Genomic DNA, 18820 nt, shown 5'->3' on the forward strand with positions numbered 1-18820 from the left:
ATCAATCACAATGAGTAGTTAGTGGTGCAAGTCATGAAAAAAATTTAGTCCTTATTCTGGGAAGTTGGACAATAATTTAACTATTATTCTGCCAAGAGATACACCTTTGTTTAAATAGCTAGATAGTTAGAAAAAAATGGTATTCCTTTTTTTTTTAAACACACCCTGGAAAAACAAATATCTTTGAACAAGATACGGAAGCTACAGAAATATAACATTATGTTTGTCTTGGCTAGTTATTGCTGCATTCATGAATATTTTTCCTACCTGTTTTTAAATGAATAATGCTGGTGTGGTTTCTCAACAGATACCAGTTATGATTTTGAAAGGCTTTAGACATTTACTGAATATTTTATGTAATTTAAAAGGGCTTTCTTTTACTTACTGACAAAGGTTAGTACCATTTACATAATTATAAAGAAAAAATTCTCAAAATATATTTGAGGTGATCCAACTCTTAAAATGTAGAGTTTGGAAAACAACTGAATTTAGCTAATTTTTAATAGCCTGTGAAGAAGGCAGTGGAATATTTTAATAAAGAAAAAATTGTAGTAATTCATAATTATTTACAGTTCATGTGGGGAAGCACATGAAAGTATTGTATTTGTTTGTTCATAATAAAGTTGTTACCTACTTCACACTCAGCCTTTGTGGAATTGAGTATTTCTCAATAGTATTAGATTAGAAACAACTGTTTCAACATAAACAAGAAAGCATTCAATAAAATCAATTTATAAGTACTATGTTCTTTAAAAATATTCATCAGTCTTGGTTCAAAATAAATAATGTCTAGAGAATACATGCATCTATATGCACTGTGGGTGCCCTCTAGGAATTTTTATATCTGTTACTCAATTTGAAAAAGAAAAATTGACAGAGGAGTGGCAGTCTCAAAAATAATGTATGCTTTTATGCTTCAGGAAAGAGAGGTGGCTGAGTAAAAGAAATATGTTAATATTGGCACCTCTACTGAGAGAAAGATGGCAATATTATTGAAAAATGCCTAAGATTCCACAGAGAAGAAAGATATTAGAAATATTTCAGCTGTAGTACAAGCCTTGATCAGATAAAATAAAGCTTCATTACTCCCACCGCTCCTGAAACTATTTTATTTTATTTTTAAATATATATATTTGTTTCTATGCACAGATTCTGGGAGGTCTGGAGTCGTAAGCTCTGAAGAGAGACTGGAATCAGGATGTGAAGGAAGGGGCTGTTTTCTACCTAGGGACCTTGCCTCCAACAAAAGCCTTATATTATTTCTGTGCTGTGTCACCATGGCATGGTACATGTGCCCTGCCTGCCTTGCTATCAAGCTGCAGCACACTGGATGGAAAGTGTTCATTTATTGCCCAGACAAGCTCTAAGGGGCTCTGTGGCAACTTGCACTTTTGCTGAGAAAATGCCACATGCTGGGCTAAGTTCATTTGTACTCAAACTCCGTTAAAGCTAATGGGCTTTCCCAGGGGATGAAGATGGTTCCTTGAAGCTGGGTGGAAATGAAAGAAGACATCACTTAGGGGAGCCGAGATATGACTGAAATGAAATACAAAACTGTTTATTCCTAGGTCAGGAGACGGTTTTCCTTTTTCAGCTTATCTTGGCCTGGAAAGAATTTTATAGCATAGGATATCCACACCCTTATCTAGGCTAGATAATAAACTATGCACTAGGATGCATATACTTCCAGACTGCGCGCCTTCCACTTCCTCCAGCCCATTGCTTCAATCTCACTCTTGCTAATATATCTATTGGTTAAAAACAGCAGTACTTTTTCCTAGCTTTTCTTGCCCTAGCTGAGAAAAAAAACCCCAAAACTAATGCTTTATTGGTTCTCAAGCTAAACTCGGTAGTGATGTGTGTGTTGTGTTAATAATTAACTGAAACGTATTTTACAGCTAAGCCTAGACAGACGCCTACTGTTCCCCCTCACCAGGCTGACGGAGGCAGCACCTCACAGAATCACAGAACCACAGAATGATTTGGGTTGGAAGGGACCCTCAAAGATCATTCTGTCCAACCCCTCTGTCACCGGCAGGGACATTTTTCACTACATTGGATTGCTCAAATCCCCACCCAACCTGGCCTTGAACACTTCCAGGAATGGGGCATCCACAACTTCCTAGGCAATCTGTTCCAGTGTCTCACCACCCTCACTGTAAAAAATTTCTTCCATATGTACATATAATATAAATCTACTCTCAGTTTAAAACCATTGCCCATTGGTCTATCACTACAGGTAAAAAGTCCATCCTCATATTTCTTATAAGCCACCTTTCGGTATTTGGAAGGTTGCTATGAGGTCTCCTCAGAGTCTTCTCTTCTCCAGGCTGAACAGCCCCAACTCTACCAGCCTGTCTTCATAGGAGAGGTGCTCCATCCCTCTGAGAATCTTTGTGGCCTCCTCTGGACTCACTCCAGCAGGTCGCTCGCCCGCGGAGGGGAGTCGCCCCCGCGGAGCCCGTTACCGTCCCCTGGTGGCAGGTGCGGGGGCAGGTGCGGGGCGCTCACCCCGCCGCCGCCGCCGCCGCCCCCTCCCGGCCGGGCAGGGCGCGGGGCGGGGCCGGGGCGGGCCGGCTCCGCTCCCCGCCCTCAGCCGCGGCGGGGTCCGGCCTCTTTGTGCCACCCGCCCCGGCACCGAGCCGTCCTCCGCCTCGCCTCGACCCCGACTGCCGGCGGGGACCGGCGGGTCAGCCCGCCCTCGCCCTGCCGCCGGGCTTCCCCGCCTCCCTCCCCTCCCCGCCCCGCCGGCGCTCTACCCCGCCTCGTCAGTCTGCCCCCGGCGTGGGCTGCTCGCCGCCCCTTCTCCCGGGCTGTCCGTCATCCCGCCGAGCGCGCCGCTGCCCGGAGCTCCGCCGCCGTCGGGGATGGCGGGGCTGGCAGCGCCCGTGCGCGCCTGAGCCCGAGCGGCGAACCCCCCGCCGCCGCGGGAGGAGGAGGAGAAGGAGGAGGAGGAGATGAAGCGCTTCCAGCCTGGGGTCGCGCTTTTGCTCTCGCTGCTGTGGGAGGTGAGATGGGCCGGGAAGGGGGCGCTGCCCTACGGCAGCCCTGGGTTCGCTTCGGGGGGATCTGCTGTCGGTCTCGGAGCTGAGCGGCCGGCGGGGGGAGGCTGCAGCCCGCACCCAACCGGGGGGTGTGCGGGGGAGATGATTTATTTTGAGGTTAATGCCTTTGCCGGAGAGGGGTGGCTCCACTGGCTCTCGGGCAGTGTGCGGTCAGGAGTGCGCGGGAACGGCGGGGAGGTGCGGGCCGGGCCGGGCAGGGCTGGGCGAGACCCGGCGGGGCTGCGCTGCCCGCGGGGGCTGCGGTGCGGTGGTTTACGGGCTTAGCGGCGGCCGGGCTCGCCTCCTGTCCAGTGTCTTATTGCGGGATCGGAGGAAGATTATACGAGGTGTGATGGAGCAGAGTAGCGCGGGAACCGTAGGCAGGGGCACAGGCTGTTGGAACCTGCCCGTTCCCAACAGGCTGGCTGACTCTCCAAGGGATTCGAGGAAAGTGCATCTCTTGTTTTCATTTTAAGTGTCCTTTCGTGGGCAAAATGTCCATTGCGGGGTAGATAAGAGGTGCGGCGGCATCAGCTCAGGAGGAGCCGTGGCGGCACCGAGCAGCGTGGTTAAACTTCTGGGAAAGCCTGGGTAGCACGGCTGTCGTAGTTACAACAAACGAGAAATTAGGATCTTTCATTAACTGGAGTAGGTATTTGTCCCACGCAGTTATGGAATCATAGAATAGTTCGGGTTGGAAGAGACAAAGATCATTTAGTTTCAACTTTCCTACCATGGGCAGTGATGCCACTCACTAGATCACGGGATTGTGGAAACCAGCTCTTTTTTTTTCAGCAGGCAGATCCACAGATGTTTTCTGTTGGCGAGCTATCACTTGGTCTTTGGTTTAACCTTGGGGCTGGGATCAGGCTGGGAGCCACCCTGGGACAGGTTCATGGCGGGCATGCTGCCATGTGCAGCTCCCGGTGACAGAATTGTCAGCGTGCTGGAGTCATTGCCAGGACACGTGCGGTGGCAGCATGCCGGGGTGACTTCGGAAACACCAGTGGGCTTGTTTTAGGTACATCTCTACATTTATAAAGCCCAGAGGCGGTGTGGCTAAAAACGTCAGAGGTGGAGAGCTGTGTTGCCTCTGTGATGGAGCAGTTTAGACAGAAAATGAAATATTTCTTTTTAAAAAGCAGCATACCACCAAACCCATACATGGAAACCAGAATGCTGGCTGTATAATTATTGCTTTCAGTAATGGATATAATTCATGAAAATTATGTTTACTACGTGTTTATGCCACCTACGTAGATGAATGATTTCTGATGTGTTGCCCAATATGTCATCCAACATCATCCCATTAAAACACTCAGATCAAAATCACCACTTAATGTAAATAAATGTAACTCTTTACCAGTTAATTGGTCTGCATCTCGTTACCCCGGCTGTAAACCTGGCCCTGATTCTGGCCCACAATTGCTCTTGACTCTGCAGATGCTCTTCAGAAAGCAGGAATAGCAAAATGTCAATTAAATGAAACGAACACCACCATTTCCCTGAGGGATTCTGTTCATCTGAGACTGTGAAAGGTTTCGCCCCTCCAGGATCTGTTTGATTAGATGTCTCTGGTCTCTTAATGTGTATTCTGCTGAAAAAGATCCTTAGTGCCTGAAAAAAGTAATTTGCATAAATCCTCTTTGGATGTAGCCAATGTTGCTGTTATTTAAGCTTATGTACTGGTTTTAATTGTGGAGTTTTTTTTCCTTTTAATCTAGAATGTTTGTTTTGCCATCTGGTTTTGTGAATTTTTTTTTTTGGAAATGCTTAGGATGCCTATTAAAATGAGATGCTATGTAAATAAGGTTGTATTCTACAGGAAAAAAAGGCCCAGAAACAGGGTTGTTGGGGGTTTAAACAACTTAAACGGAGACATCTGGTTGTTTTGAAGGTTTTTGATATACGAAACTTTCACTGTCTTCTGCACAAAATTCTGTCCTGGATATTATCTGAAATAGCATTGCTGCAATTGTTTTAAATCTATTTCCAGCTTCAATATGATCTTGGTTATTATTTAACAAAGCATGAGCTGAGGAATATGTTTTTCATTCATCATTTTGCAAAAGGCTTTGACTGTTACACAAATACTATGAAGAGGAAGCCATTTAGTCCTTCAGAGCAATTTACGAGTTTACTGATTCTAACCAAGTTTTCCTTGGTTAAATTACACAAAATACATGTTGCAAGATGTTCATGTATTGTCTGTTTGTATGCATGCGAAAACACTGTTTCTGGTTATATTGATAAAAGGAATAAACTGCTTCACAAGTAAGCATACATCAAGTTCACGGTGGGTGTGAGTTTGGATGTGGGGAGCATGTGTGTTTGTGGCTTTCAGGTTGAAGCCTAGTCAGTAGCTGACTGTGCCAGGTTCCCACGAGGAAGTGATGGTTTGCTGTTCCTGGTTTAAAGGCAGAAGGTTCAAAAGAAGGACTGAGGGGCAGGGGAAGGCACTTGCCGTGTGCTGGCGGGTCATTTCACAAAGGTGACTAAAGGCATTGCTATCAAAGCAGGATTTACACGTAAGAAATTGCTGGCTCTTGGTGGTAGGGTGCCAGTCCTTTCTTTAGAAGAGCTTGAGATACACTAATTACAGAAACACTCAGAGCACTGTGGTGGTAGGAGAGGCAATTAATTTTGAGTTTTCTGGTTTGATGAGGGTTTTTCACTGTAACCACAAAGACCGTGATGGAAGAAAAATCTCCAGCCCCAGGTTCCAGGAGACTCTGCTCTGAGAAGACCTTGTTGGGGGAGAAAAGCCAAAGATGCCATGAGTTTTGCTCACAACGTAATTGCAGTTGAACAGTTTAACGAGTAAGCCAAAATGAGGTGGATAACTTGACAGGTAATTTTGGTTCCTGCAGGAAGAAATGAAGACTGTTGAATCTTTATCTGTCACTTTCAAATTAATTTGGTAGCAGTGTGTTATTAACTGCAGTTGCTTGAAATGCCCTTTTCCACATGGATGTCTGGTATACCAGTGTTACCATGTTATGTGATTTCAGCATTCATAAATAACCAGTCGTCTTGCTACCATGGCTTTTGGTTCCATCAACAGGACTGTGTTTTGTCTCAGTTGGCTTTCAGGTTTATGGAGACCTTTGAGGAGGTCCTTCAAGTGATGTCTGTTTTGGGTATATATATCAAGATTTTCTGCTTCTGTTTTATCAGTGATCCCAAGGGCTTTGGCTGTCTGAGCTTAAATGTGACTTTAATGAATAGTGATATCTTTGGAATGGGAAAAAATAAAACTAAGTAGGCAGTCCCCCCACCCCCTTGATGATGAAGCGAGCTTATTTTCAGCCTGAATGAGGGCATCAGAGTGTCTCTGTGGGGCTTACTTCTCAGACTGAGTGCTCGCTTTCTCTCCTACCAGCTGCAGAAGTGTTGGAGGAGAGCTCAGTGGCTGAGACTCAGCTCAAGGATGTGGAAGCTGAACAGAGCTGTTTCAACCCAACAGAGGACCCTGTCTGTGCTGCAGTGGTAATAAAGGTGTTTTATTGTTACTGCTGCAGAGTAGATTGCTGGGTAGCCTCAACTTCCAAAATAATTTTAGGTTCCTAAACCTCGGTTGGCCCATATGTTGTGTCCAGGGGAATCTAGGAGCAAGTGTAACTGAATATTTAAGTCAAGATTTTTAATGGTCTCGATTAAGATAAGCTGACACCTACAGTAGTCACTGTAGGAGGTGTGAGCTGTGGGTGAGAATCCCTCTGCAAAGGTTTCCACCTGGCTATCCAAAATCGAGAATATCACTTTTGGATATAGTGGCATTGATATTTCTGCACACTGAGTTTCTCATTACTGAGAATTCTAGTGTGGATGCTGATGGAAACTGATAATTGGATGGTTGAAAAAGGTGATCAAATTAGTCCTTTTCTTATTAATTTGTCAGATGAAAGATAATGCATAAGAGCCGAGTGCCTTTTTTAAAAGAATAAGAGAATGGACATGTCATAGGAACAGCAAAGTGTGTTATCTTGAAGAAAAATTCAAATACTCCCGACAGTCTGTCATACAAGATTTGTTTAAATAAAAGCAAAGTTGGCTGGTGCTTCTCAGTTGGGTAACTGATGTGTTGAGCTTTTTAGTATTATTTTTGTAAGTGGACTTCAATAGGACAGATTTTATCAAATCAGAGAAACCTAAAATTTCTATCCTTCCTGAAGAGATTTGTGTTAGGTTTGTTTGTGGTTTTTGTTTGTTGTTTGTTTTTTATAAATCCTTGTAGGAACAAAAACATTAAGATCAGCAAACCTACCATTCTTAAAGAAAAGACCCACACATTTTGATCATAGTAGGCACAGGCAAAGTTGAGAAAGTTGTGAGGATTATGGGGACCACCCTGCCCACTGCATCTGCTGTTTCTGGCATTTTTTTCTATCCATTAGCAGTTGGGTTTTCCTTTATATGTCTGTGTTATAACAATGTATGTACCCTTGAATGTATGAACGTGTGTGCACACCACGATTGTTGTCTCTGATGTCCCTCTCTGTGGAAGCCCACTAATACTGTCCTATTGATGTTTTAACTCTTGTGGGTGTTGTGTCAGTGGGGGTTGGGAAAGAATAAGGGGAAAAGTCTATCCCAAAAATTCTGCAAGAGAACTGTAGATGTGTCCTCTAACCCTCTCCTGCTTTTTGGTTTTAGCTACATAATGCACTTAGCAACTTAAACGATTTTTGGTGGGCTTTTTTCCTTACCCTCCTCTAGCTGGTTGCAAAGGAGCTCCTGTGTTGCTGAGTGAAGGCAGGAAAGAGCTTAGTTATGATTTATAGTTTGAGGATCCAACTGGTGCTGGCAAGTCTTCCCTGTCTCTTGACAGCAGGGAGATGGGCTGTGATTTCCAGGCGGGAGGACTGAGCTTGCACACTTTTCTCACTTTGCTCCTGCTGAGGAGGAGACAAATTCGTGTTCACTGTGGGAAGGGAACGGTGGCTGAGTGCCATTTATATTCTCTAGGGGGAGATGTAAATAGCTGTGAGATGCAGTGAGTTTTTTTGGGCTTAGTTGGTTTTTTGGGCTTTTTTTTGTTTAAATTAGAAAAAGCATCTATAAAATCTGTTTATATTTTTTACGGCAGTCAAAAATATTTATCACTTTCCGTTATGCTATCTCCATAAAAGGGAAGTCTTCTGACTCTCTTTTCTCTTAGTACTTTCCACTCAGCTAATGAAGGTGGCTGAAAGGATGTGTTAAACTTGACCAAAGCAAGCCTTTAGACTTCAGGTGCTCTTTTAAAAGGGCACCTTTTTAGGGTTTAGCTAAAGTCAGTGCAAAATGGCTCAATGGAAACTCTTTGGTTTAATACAAATTTATTTTTGTTTACTCCACTAGGAAGAGGCTTAGGAAAACTGGAATGAGTATGCCCATATATAGGCTTGCTGTGGTCATCTGTCTAGGCTGAGTTTACGGGCAGGAACAGATTAATGCTTGAACGTATGCTACGTAATTTAAAGTAAAAATTTGTATCTTGCTGGGACTTCAAATTTGTTGTGATATAAAGTAAAATCCATATGAAAAATCATTACAAAAATCTAGCACTTTTTGGGTCTAATTTTCGAAGATGCTGTGTTGCTTTGTATCCTCAGCAATGCAGCTGTTTCCAGAGTTTGTTTTGCTGAAGTTTTTTTTGAAATCTTGTTAGTTTGTTATGGCAAATATAAACTCTCTTTAGACTAGCAGGAGGCAAAGCCTTTTTAAAACAATTGTGTTTTCTTTGCCTGAATAGTGCTTTTTGGAAAACAAATCTTAGGTCTGTCTGAAGTCTGGCGACACAGCCTGGGATCTTGGGCATTAAATAGCACTTTCAGGACAAGGGAGAGCTAAGGTCTTAAATAACAGACATTATCACTTTCCCCGATATCGGTATGGTAATATATGAGATGGAATGCCATGCCTGGTATTTCAGGAGGGTGTGAGAGGGGGGTCTGGGTGTGTTGAATGCTTTTTTTTTTTCTTTTTGAGAACAGTGTATCTTGACAGGTGTCTCACATATTAAGTGAAAGAGTTTAACTGGTGAGTTAAAAATGTCTTTCTTCTCAAGTGTGTCTTCAACTTCGTGCTAAATAGTTGTTAACTGAACCTGTGTTTTAAATAGCTCTGCTAAAAAATCTCTTCCTCTTTCTCAATGACTCAGCTTTCAGTCTGGTAAATTTTTAAAAGGAAAGGAATTGACAAGAAGTGTTTTCTAGTCTGTATCTCATCCAGTGAAGGCACAGGTTATTGCTGGCGAGCATGGTCTCTAATCCATTGTTTTATGATTTCCCCAGGTCTAGTGACCATGCAACCACAAAAGGATTGTATCAACCCACTGATGCTATGGACAAGTAAGCCACCAAAAAGAGGATGGTGGGGGGGAAAGCATGAGGCAATAGTTTTCCATTGGTTCAGCAGGGGTTTGTGCAGTGGTGTAGTATCACGAAACTTGCTGCAAGGGAGGAGGGGGAATGTATGGCTTGGAGCAGGACTGTTCATTTTGGTAGCACACTTCTTGTTTCAATACATTAGATGTTTCCTAATGGAAATCATAAAATCCTCTTGTTTGGAAAAGACCTTTAAGATCATTAAGTCCAGTGGTAAACTTAACACAGCCACATCCACTGCTAAGCTGTGTCCCTAGACAATACAAAGGCAATCATGCAGACCTTTTCCATAGTCTACTAGAAGGGAAAACTAGCAGAGTCTGATTTCCCTCACTCTGCCCTGCCATCCCCCCCCCCCGCCCCCCGAAAGATGGGACTAACTTCTCCAGATGATGTCCTATCATTTTCCCAAATTGCTTGCCAAGTGTGTCTCAGAGCAGAAGTGCTTAACCAGGAGCTAATGACCTCCCCAGCCTTTCCCATCTGTGGGGTGGGAGGGGGTCATGGCTGGAGACTGTCCTTCTGGAGAAGGTCCAGCATCAGTCGCAGTGTGAGAGGGACCATTGCGCTCGAGTTCAGCCAATGGGAAACTACAAACACAGCAGTCTTCTGCTGTACACTTCACTCCATCACTCTTGTTTGGAGGTCTGAAAGAAAAAACCTTGTCCTTTCAGTGGAAGTGACTGTGTAGTGATCTTAGTTTCAAATTTCAATAGCATTGGGAAATGGCCATTTGTGAAGGCTGATGAAGAGGGGCGGTGGGAGTGTGCCTATATTCCAGCCCTGGCTGCACTGGAGCCCTCTGTAAGCAGCTCATCCTTTCCAGCTGGAGTAGGAATGATGGTATGCCAGTTGGCTTGGTCTCTCACCTCTGAAATTGATAGGCATCATGCAACTAAATAGCTGGCAATAGTTTTGAGGATGGATCCTTCCTTCTCAGGTCTTGTGCTGGTGGAATTAGAAGTGAGGATCATGAACCCCAAGTATGCAGCCAGTACCTCAACAAATCTGTCTTTCTAAGGCAATTCCATTTAATGCTTTCTTTATACCTTTCTAGTTACATGCATTCCAGTCCATTTGGATCTTCCCTTAGAGCATGAAGAACTGGAGAACCTTGAAATGAAATTAATATGAGAGGAATGTGGGCATGTGGGAAGGTGGCAGGAATCTCACTGACAGCAGACCGAAAACCACAGGCAGTGTGTGTTATACTTGATGTGAGAGGGGCATTTTGTTGCACATGTTCGTCCTCTTGGGGCTCAATGGCTCTACCACCCAAGGCAAGATAATGCTTTTGTAGACCTACTCTGGCTTAGCTTGGTCTTGCTAGCAGTGACAGGCTTGTGCCACTTTATTATTTACTGCTGGTTTTTTGTTGTTGTTTTTTTCTTTTTTTTTTTTTTTTTTTTTTTTTTGCTGGCACAGTTGTGTCTTTCTGCATGCATGTCTGTGGGTATAGGTAGACCAGCAAAATTATTTTGTGTGTCCTGGTCTGTGTCTTTTTGGACAAGAGACTCTCCTTGTCTAACCAGAGAAGTCTGGGTGTTTATACATTGCTGGTTTTAGTACAGTCCCTTTAGTGTCAACACAACAGATTGATATTCAACTGTGCAGTCTCATTTAGCTATGACAACAGTGTAAAGGGTCTGTGCCTGGGGAATTGCTCAGGTTTAACTCAGTGTTTTGTTTCTCCCAGTATCATTAAATCTCTTCACCGAAGTGGATAGAAAAGCTGTAAACGTAGTAAATTCCTTTCTACTTTCCTCATGATATATCTGTAAATGTGGAAAGTTGGAGCAGGCACTTCTCACTGTAGTGGGTGACTGTGTGCTTCAGCTTTTGATGCAAGAACCAGGCAAGGATGAGTCAAGCAAGTATTTTCTTTCATTTCTGCTCCTTGGGGAGAAAAATGCATTGCTTATCGCTGCAGATTATTATCTCAATACCGGTGTGAGATCCGAGAATTCACTGCTGGCTCTCTTACAGCGTGAGTTCCCAGCTCAGGGCCCTACTTCTCTGCTGCGTTTGGAGCCAGGAGTTTAACCCAGTACGGGAAGGGTAATGGGTATAAAAGTTCACGTTCATTTGTTCAACTGTTATTAAGTTTGGCAGGATTTCAGTCCAAAACAGAGGAGGACACATGCTGTCTAAATATGATGCTTTCAAATGGTCAGATAGTTGTCTAGCCTAAAAAAAATAAAAGGATGGGAAGAGGAAGAAGTAAGAAGTTTTAGGTCTGCTTTTACATGGTTTGCTTTTCTTTTATGCTAACACAAACTGCTCCTATCTTGAGTGTTCTCTTGCCTATCCCAAGCATAGGGATAATCATGATTTTCAGTGGCTGAGAAGCAAAGGTGCTGAGGATGCTTGCTGATCCTGAGCTGTCACCATGGGTACTAACATGCGCAGTGGGATTTGGTGTCAGGGACCCTGATTGTGCTCTGATCTGCTTTTTGACTACAGCAACTCACATCTCCTGGCTGTGATACAGAAATAATAATAGCATATGGGATTGGGTTAAACCTCTTCAGAACTGGGTCATCCTGTAGTTTGAGATAGTGTAAGATAATATTAAGCTGTTTCAATATTTTTTTTCTGTAGCTGAAACAGTAGTGGTCTCTGTTCATTTCTTAGGATGACCTATATATCTAGGAAAGTTAGGGAGCAGAGGAGGTGTAAGTGCCTAATAATGGCCAGGTACTACAAGTTGCATAATCTTGAGAAAAAGTTAAGGCAGATGCCTTGGGTTTGAGTGTCAGTTGGAAGTGGCGAATTAAGATCAAAGTTGTTAGTCTGTTCTGTCTTCTGTTCCCTTGGTACTTACAGGACTATGTCTTTGGTTTTCAGCAATGTTAATACCTTGTTCTTGAGGAACTTCACAGTTTGGGGCTTTCCCATAATGCCAGCACCATGCAGCTAGCAGAACTTAATGCTGAACTTGCAGCATGGTGATGGAAAACTGTTTCAGGATCTGCAGATGATCTATGGATCTTGGAGTTTCTATTTTCAGAAGTCCAGGACTTAAATTTTGTCTTCTCACATGCTGTGGGTAGTGTTTTTGATGCTGACTTCTTAAAACCTTGAGTGAACATTAGGAAGTTGGGTCTTGCTACACCGTCTATGTGGCAATCGTCTGTGTAGATATCTGCGCAGATATCTGCCTTCTTAGAAGGCATTGAAAGGGATCATTAATATGCTGTAGGAGACACATTGGATTATGCCCGAAACCTGGCTGGTGAAACTGCCCAGAGTGGCTATGCTGACCCACACTGCCAGCTCTGTGTGTGCCTGTCACGAGGCACCATGTGGGAACACGTTTAGCTTGCAGCTTCACCTGGCTTTCCCTGTGGATGAAAACCACAGGCATGGCTGTGTCACAAAGCCAGGGGGATTAGGATTAATCTTGTTTTAATTCTGTAGTAATCTTGACTTCCTATTTTTATTAAAGCCCTAATGCTGGCCCCCATCCAAAGGCAATGGAGACGTCCCACGTGATTCTAGTGAGTACTGGGACAGGCTGCCTGGAGGGTACTGAGTGCCTTTGATTTTGGCATCTCAACCAGCCTGAGGTGCAGGTGATCTTTGCTCTGTGCAGCTTCTGGAGCACTGTGGGCAGGGATGGTGGTGTCTCCCCTGGGCCAAAGGCACATGTTTATATGTTGCTGGTTCTGAAAGGTCTGGTTGCTGAGGCAACTCTTGCTGTCGTCGCTCACCCGTGCACCTGCAGTAGCCGGCACATTCACCCATGGTGCTGCTGGTGGAGCTCTCCTTGGGGAAGCAGCTACTTCAGCTGGTTGCAGTCACTGTCCATGTTGCATAAGGAGAAAAGCATTGTAGTGATTATATAAAAGATTATGTAACTGGGTAATTCGGTAATCGCCTCTCTGGTGAATGCTAAGAATAGCCTGTGAATATGCATTTATTTCTGTGATAGCCATCCACAGTGATTAAGTGCTGGAAACAGTGGGTGCTGGGCAGTGGGACAGGGTGAAATACTTGTGCCTGTGATGTGTGTGTTTGCACTGAGACTCCCCAGCTTCATCGCTCCTGTGCTGCTCTGGTGAGACACATTAGCTCCTGTTCCTCTTGCCCCATAGTGTGGTATAACCTGATCTGCAGGTATGGTGAAGGTATAAAACTGCTCTTGATGAGCCTGTGCTAGTTGTTCATGGCATCCTGATGAGGACATGCAATGCATAGGCAGAGCAGATGACGGAGGTGGGAACACATGTTGCTTCTCTATGAATTTGGGCTGTTTCAGCTTTCTCTTGCTTCCCAGAGTATCTGTTTTTCATTCTGAAGTTGCCAGTACCACCTGCCCACACGCCCCCCCCCAGCCCTCATGAAGTGTCTGTGAGGGGCTGGACAATTCTCAGGGCTGGACAATTTCCAGGACCCTGGTGAGGAGCAAGGACCCTCCCAGGCTGGTTTGAGACAACTGAGAAGACCATGTGTGCTTCAGCCCAGCTCCTACTTGCTCGTGGATTTATTCCTTGCTTACAGAAGAGAAGGTGACTCATGAAAAAATCAGGTGCAACCAAAGCTGGTGAGAGCTCTGCAGTGCTAATTGAAGTCTTCAGAGAGAAACTGGGGAGGAGATGGGTGCTTTTCCTTGTAGTCTCTTAGCCCTGGGAAGATTGTGCAGGGGTGAGCTAGGGATAGCTTGGGAAAAGGCAGGAAGCTCCATGAGAGGTTGTAGCGGGAAGTGAGCAAAAGAAACTCTGTGAACGCTAGTGGTTCATTTGGGAACATCAGTCCTGGCTCTGAAAATGTTCCAGCAGTTCTCAGCTCAGCTGCTGGAGTCTGAGTGGCTGCTGTTTTTTGGTGGTTTTTTTCCTTTTTTTTTTCCCTTTTGTGTGATTTTAATTTGCCCTCCTGTTCACTGTCCTGAAGGTACAGTTTGCCACCTTTTCTCATTGCTACAGCTACAATGTCTTCTCTTCCTTGAGTTGCTTCATCAACTCCTCATCTCTAGCTGCCTGAAGCTCAAGCTCTTTAACCTTACATTCAAGCTGCCACATAATCCGCTCTCCACCTACAGCTCTGACCTGGTTTCCTCCTCCCAGGCCTTGCTCTGGACTGTTGTTCCACCATTTTTGGCTTAGGATGGCTTTCTTCTCTCTTTTCTGTGTTATTGATTTCATAATTTGCTATAGTTTCCACTTCCTTGGCTGCTGGGTCCCTGTTCACTTTTTAAAGTGCTTTTTCTGTACTTTCCTCTTCTATTTCTTTTCTAGGCTTTCTTAAGTTCCATCTATGATTCAGCCCTCAGCACTTCCCACATGGGTTTTGCCTCTTCTGTAATTTCTTTATTTTACCCTACTTGCAGAAGGAAAGGCCATACCATCTGCACTTAAAAGTGTCTTATAAATCCCTTTCTCATGTATTGCAATTATGTGCTGGATACAGGTTAAAAAAATATAATTTAAAATCATTTTTTATTTGAAAGAGATCAGATTTCCATCCTGTCCCTTTTGCCTGAATATCTGTTTCCTTGCATGCTTTTTGTCCTTTTTGGATGTTAGGCTAGAGATTTGAGGGTTCAGCTTGCTGCTTCACCCAAGAATTCCTTTTGCAGAATGGGTGACTCCTCATTACAGAGGGTTGCCTTTTGTACAGACCCTTTCTCCTTTGTATTTATGCCGCCTCCTTTTAGTAGGATATCAACCCTGGAATGTGCTGCTGTTGTTGTTGGGCAAAGGAATGTTAGGGGAATGTTTTTAATAAACATATGGTTGTTGCATAATGTAGATGGAAAGTAGGCAGAGGAGAATGTATGTGCAGCTCTCTGTGAACTGTAAAGGACAAGGACAGGCACAGCCCATGGATAACATGGAATTATTATGACACCATGTAAATTCTCAGATGCTTAATGGATTTAATTTTTCAGTCTTAAACTACACATCTAGAAAAAGATGTCAGTGAAGTTGAGAGGTTTTGTGCAAAAGCATGTAAGGAGCTGTGAGAGCTGTTGTGGGAGCTTCTGTGATGTGAAAACTTTTTAATTTGCAACTGTGCAGATACATTAAGAATAATTCTATCCAGTCTGATAGGCAAGTGTGAAGTAGTGAAAAGACGAGGAAGCCAAAATTCATTTACTGTAAGTTTTTTAAACTGGTGAAGCCGAAATGATATCTCATTTACATCAATTGAGGTCTGTCTGTAAACTTCTGCCTAGGATGAAAGAAAAAGATTAATTCTTAGTTTCATTTTGATAAGAGGGCTCAAGGTATGTAAATATGATATAAAAAGATATGAAGACAATTTTTAGATCTGTTGCAGAGACAAGGTACAAGATTTTGCTTTACTTTTGTCTGCCTTGCCAATGCCACATGCAGCATATATAATCTGATTCATTTTAGTAGGAGTATTATGTTCTATGTTGTGGGACCTTCAAATACAGGCTTTGACAATGCGGATTGCTAGTTTGTGACGGGAACCCTGGAGTTCAGCTGGAGTGTACCAGTTGAATCGGATGTGATGGCACAACTCTCACTGGCGGGAAGGAGGATAATGGGTTACATGTTTTGGAGTTTTAACTTGGACCGTAATTGGTCTTCTGTTCCCTTCGAAGAAAATAGGCTGTAAAGAAATTAAATTCCTTATGAAGGTTCAAGCTCAGTTAAATAGATTCAGTTAAATAGATTTCCAAAAGCAAATCTGACAGAGGAAAAAAAAAGAAAAAGGCAGTGTCAACAAATATCTTATTGTCTCTGAAAGTGCCTGATGGAGCCAAATTAATAACTTTAAGAAGTTTCCTTTTGAAATGTTCCTGCAGCAAGCTTCTAAAAAAGATCTAGAGAAGCTTGAAAGCAGGAACCCTTTGTAAAAAGTCTTTCCTTCAAGCAAGAACATTTAAACATGATGTGAAGCAAGGACAATTAATACTGGCTTTCCTGATGCTGCCTAGAGAATGCTCGGAAGCCCTATTCGCAGTGGTAGGGATGGCACTTGAAATCACACTGTTAGCTAGAGTTGCTCTAGCCCTGCTAATGACTCCCTGGACACTTCCCTGAATGTGACTGCCTTGCTTATGAGGGTTGTAAACAGCTGGGTCTCGAGGAAGGACTGAGATATAACTGTAAACCTGTCTGTATGAACAAATGACTCTTCCAAGGTGCTTGATCTCCCTGTCTATGCAGGCTTGCCAAATTTGTCTGGACCTGACCCTCTCTCAGCCTGGTAGATATTTTTGCAGCCAGACGATGGTGGGGACATGCCACCTTTGTGCCTGAGAGCTTGTACGTGTGTCAGTTTAGCACAAAAGTGCCTGTGGAGCCAGTGTGATGGTTACAGCCAGCAGGGCTGGTATCCTGGTGCTGGACTGTGTACAGCTTCTGCCTGGAGGTCTGCCAGGACCTGCAGGTACAGAGGTGCTCACACGCAGATACTTGTGCCTAAAACTTGTGCTAGAGGTGGCAAAACTACATCATGTACCTGACTTGAATATCTGACTCTTCAACTGCAGAAAAAAAAATCAACATTCCATTCTCTTTCAGTGCTTTATGTTGTGGAGGAGAAATTCTTTCTTATGATGTCCTAGACTTTGATATATATGCTGTATTCATGGTAACAGCTTCTTCAACTATACATCTTCCAAATTAGATTAAATCTATTTGTACATTTGTGGTATTTCTTCATGCTTTATTCAAACACAAGTAATCAAGTAAAGAACAAATCAGGTGGTTATGCCTTGGAAGTCTCTGACAGTACTTAGACTTTTATGGGAAACCAGAATTTTGCAGTTGTTTGTAATGACAAAAAGGATGCTTGCCTGGCGTTTCTCACAGAAGGACTTCATAGTACTTAAGCAATATTAAGTATGTCGTAGCACGTTCCAGTCATGTCCAGTCCAGATGCATAGCCGTTGTACAGATGGGTAGGTGGGCAGAGAGTATTGAAAGGGTCATGCAGGGTGTTCGTGGCAGAATTAGAAACTTAAGATTTCTGATTCCCAGTTTCCCACTCCACTATGAAGAATCTGCTTTGACTTCGCAGTAAATGCTTTGCAACTAGTCCTTCCATGAACTTCTGAACTTGGGCATTTTTTGGAAGTCCCATGCAAGATATCTTGTACATGGGGGATGAATCTATCCAGGCATATGAGTGGTCTGGAGGAAAATTATTTGGACTGGGACTCCTTTCTATGTGGAATTATCAAATTGTAACTGGAATGTTTGTTCAGTGCATGTTAGTAGTGAATCTGAGATCAATAGGTACATCCAGATTCTTACCCTTAGTGTTTTGATTTATGCATTTGGACATTTACCACTGAACTGTAGTTGTATTGGGATTGTATAATACACTTAATGATTTTTGATAATCTGATTAACCTCAGACTGTTAGTGATGGCAATACTTATTTGGGTAGAACATGAATTAACAAAAGTGTCTACCTGCATCTCACCTCTTTGGATAGCTGACTAAATGTGTTTAAGTTATTTTTGTCTTCTTACTTCTGCAACTGAAATACTGTAGGAACTAACGCTTGCATGTGACTTTTTTTGTTCTCTCCCCTCCCTTTTTATTAATCATTCATTGAAATATGCAGTCCTAAGACTGCATAAAGTTTTGCAAAATTGGGTCAATGCCACTGAGTAGATTTAGTCAAAGTAGAAATAAAAGCACATGAAAACAGTTTCAGCGCTTTCAAAAGCTGCTTTTAAGTACTTCCAGAAGCTAGGGAATTGAAAGTCCAGGTTTACAATATGTGATCAGAGTGTAACTTTTTTCTGAAAAGCTTGGCATTCTCCCAGGGTGTGGGAGGCCAGTTTTGTCTCCTTTGTGTCCTCTGGATAATTTGAATTCTATCCTTCTTCTCCTGGAAGAGTTCCTAGCCTGAAAGAGATAGGGTATACTAGAATTGATTTATGTCAATTGTTGGCATTATCCCTCTTCTCCACTTGTAAAGTACAAAGGAAATACACACCAAGCTAGGTGGAAAGCTACACCATAGCTCAGTGGTTGAGATACTCTTTGGAGAGAGAGACCTGTGTTTGCAGTATTTGTTCAACTTATGCCCTTTCAGAGACTGAAGAACATAGAAATTCAAAGACAGAAAAGGTTGACACATTAGGTCTATTGGTTGCAATTAAACAGCCCGGGCTTGACTTGGGAAGTGCTTACATGACAAATTTGAGGAATCTGCTTGGGTCTGTTGGAGAAGGGGGTGATTCTGTCCTTGCTGCTTTTTTACGCAATGTCCCCCACGTTTTGCTACTATCTCCTGATAGAGATAGGATGCTGGTGAAAATAGATCTTTGCACTTATATTTATGCATTTCAGGTAAATAGGAACACCACCACACCACAGGAGATGCTGTCTCCTCTGATCAGCTGCAGCTTAATGTTTGTTCACTTTCAGGAGAGTGAGAGAGAGAGGGGGAGAGAGAGAGAGAGGGAGGGAG

General features: G+C 43.4%; 1 protein-coding gene across 2 annotated transcripts in view; it reads left to right on the forward strand.

Annotated features, from left to right (window-relative positions):
• VOPP1 (vesicular, overexpressed in cancer, prosurvival protein 1) overlaps nucleotides 1–18820 on the forward strand; it is an 81381-nt gene that overhangs the window by 15096 nt on the left and 47465 nt on the right. Inside the window, exon 1 of one of the 2 annotated variants that reach the window (XM_017823710.1) lies at nucleotides 2880–3008. The exons of the other annotated variant lie outside the window; for it this stretch is intronic. Coding sequence (XP_017679199.1) covers nucleotides 2958–3008 — 51 coding nt within the window. The 5' untranslated portion in view covers nucleotides 2880–2957. Of the gene's footprint in view, nucleotides 1–2879; nucleotides 3009–18820 lie in introns of those variants that run through there. 2 annotated transcript variants of the gene reach the window in all.

The sequence above is a fragment of the Lepidothrix coronata genome, unplaced genomic scaffold (genome assembly GCF_001604755.1).
Source record: "Lepidothrix coronata isolate B3197 unplaced genomic scaffold, Lepidothrix_coronata-1.0 Scaffold3, whole genome shotgun sequence".
NCBI lineage: Eukaryota > Metazoa > Chordata > Aves > Passeriformes > Pipridae > Lepidothrix > Lepidothrix coronata.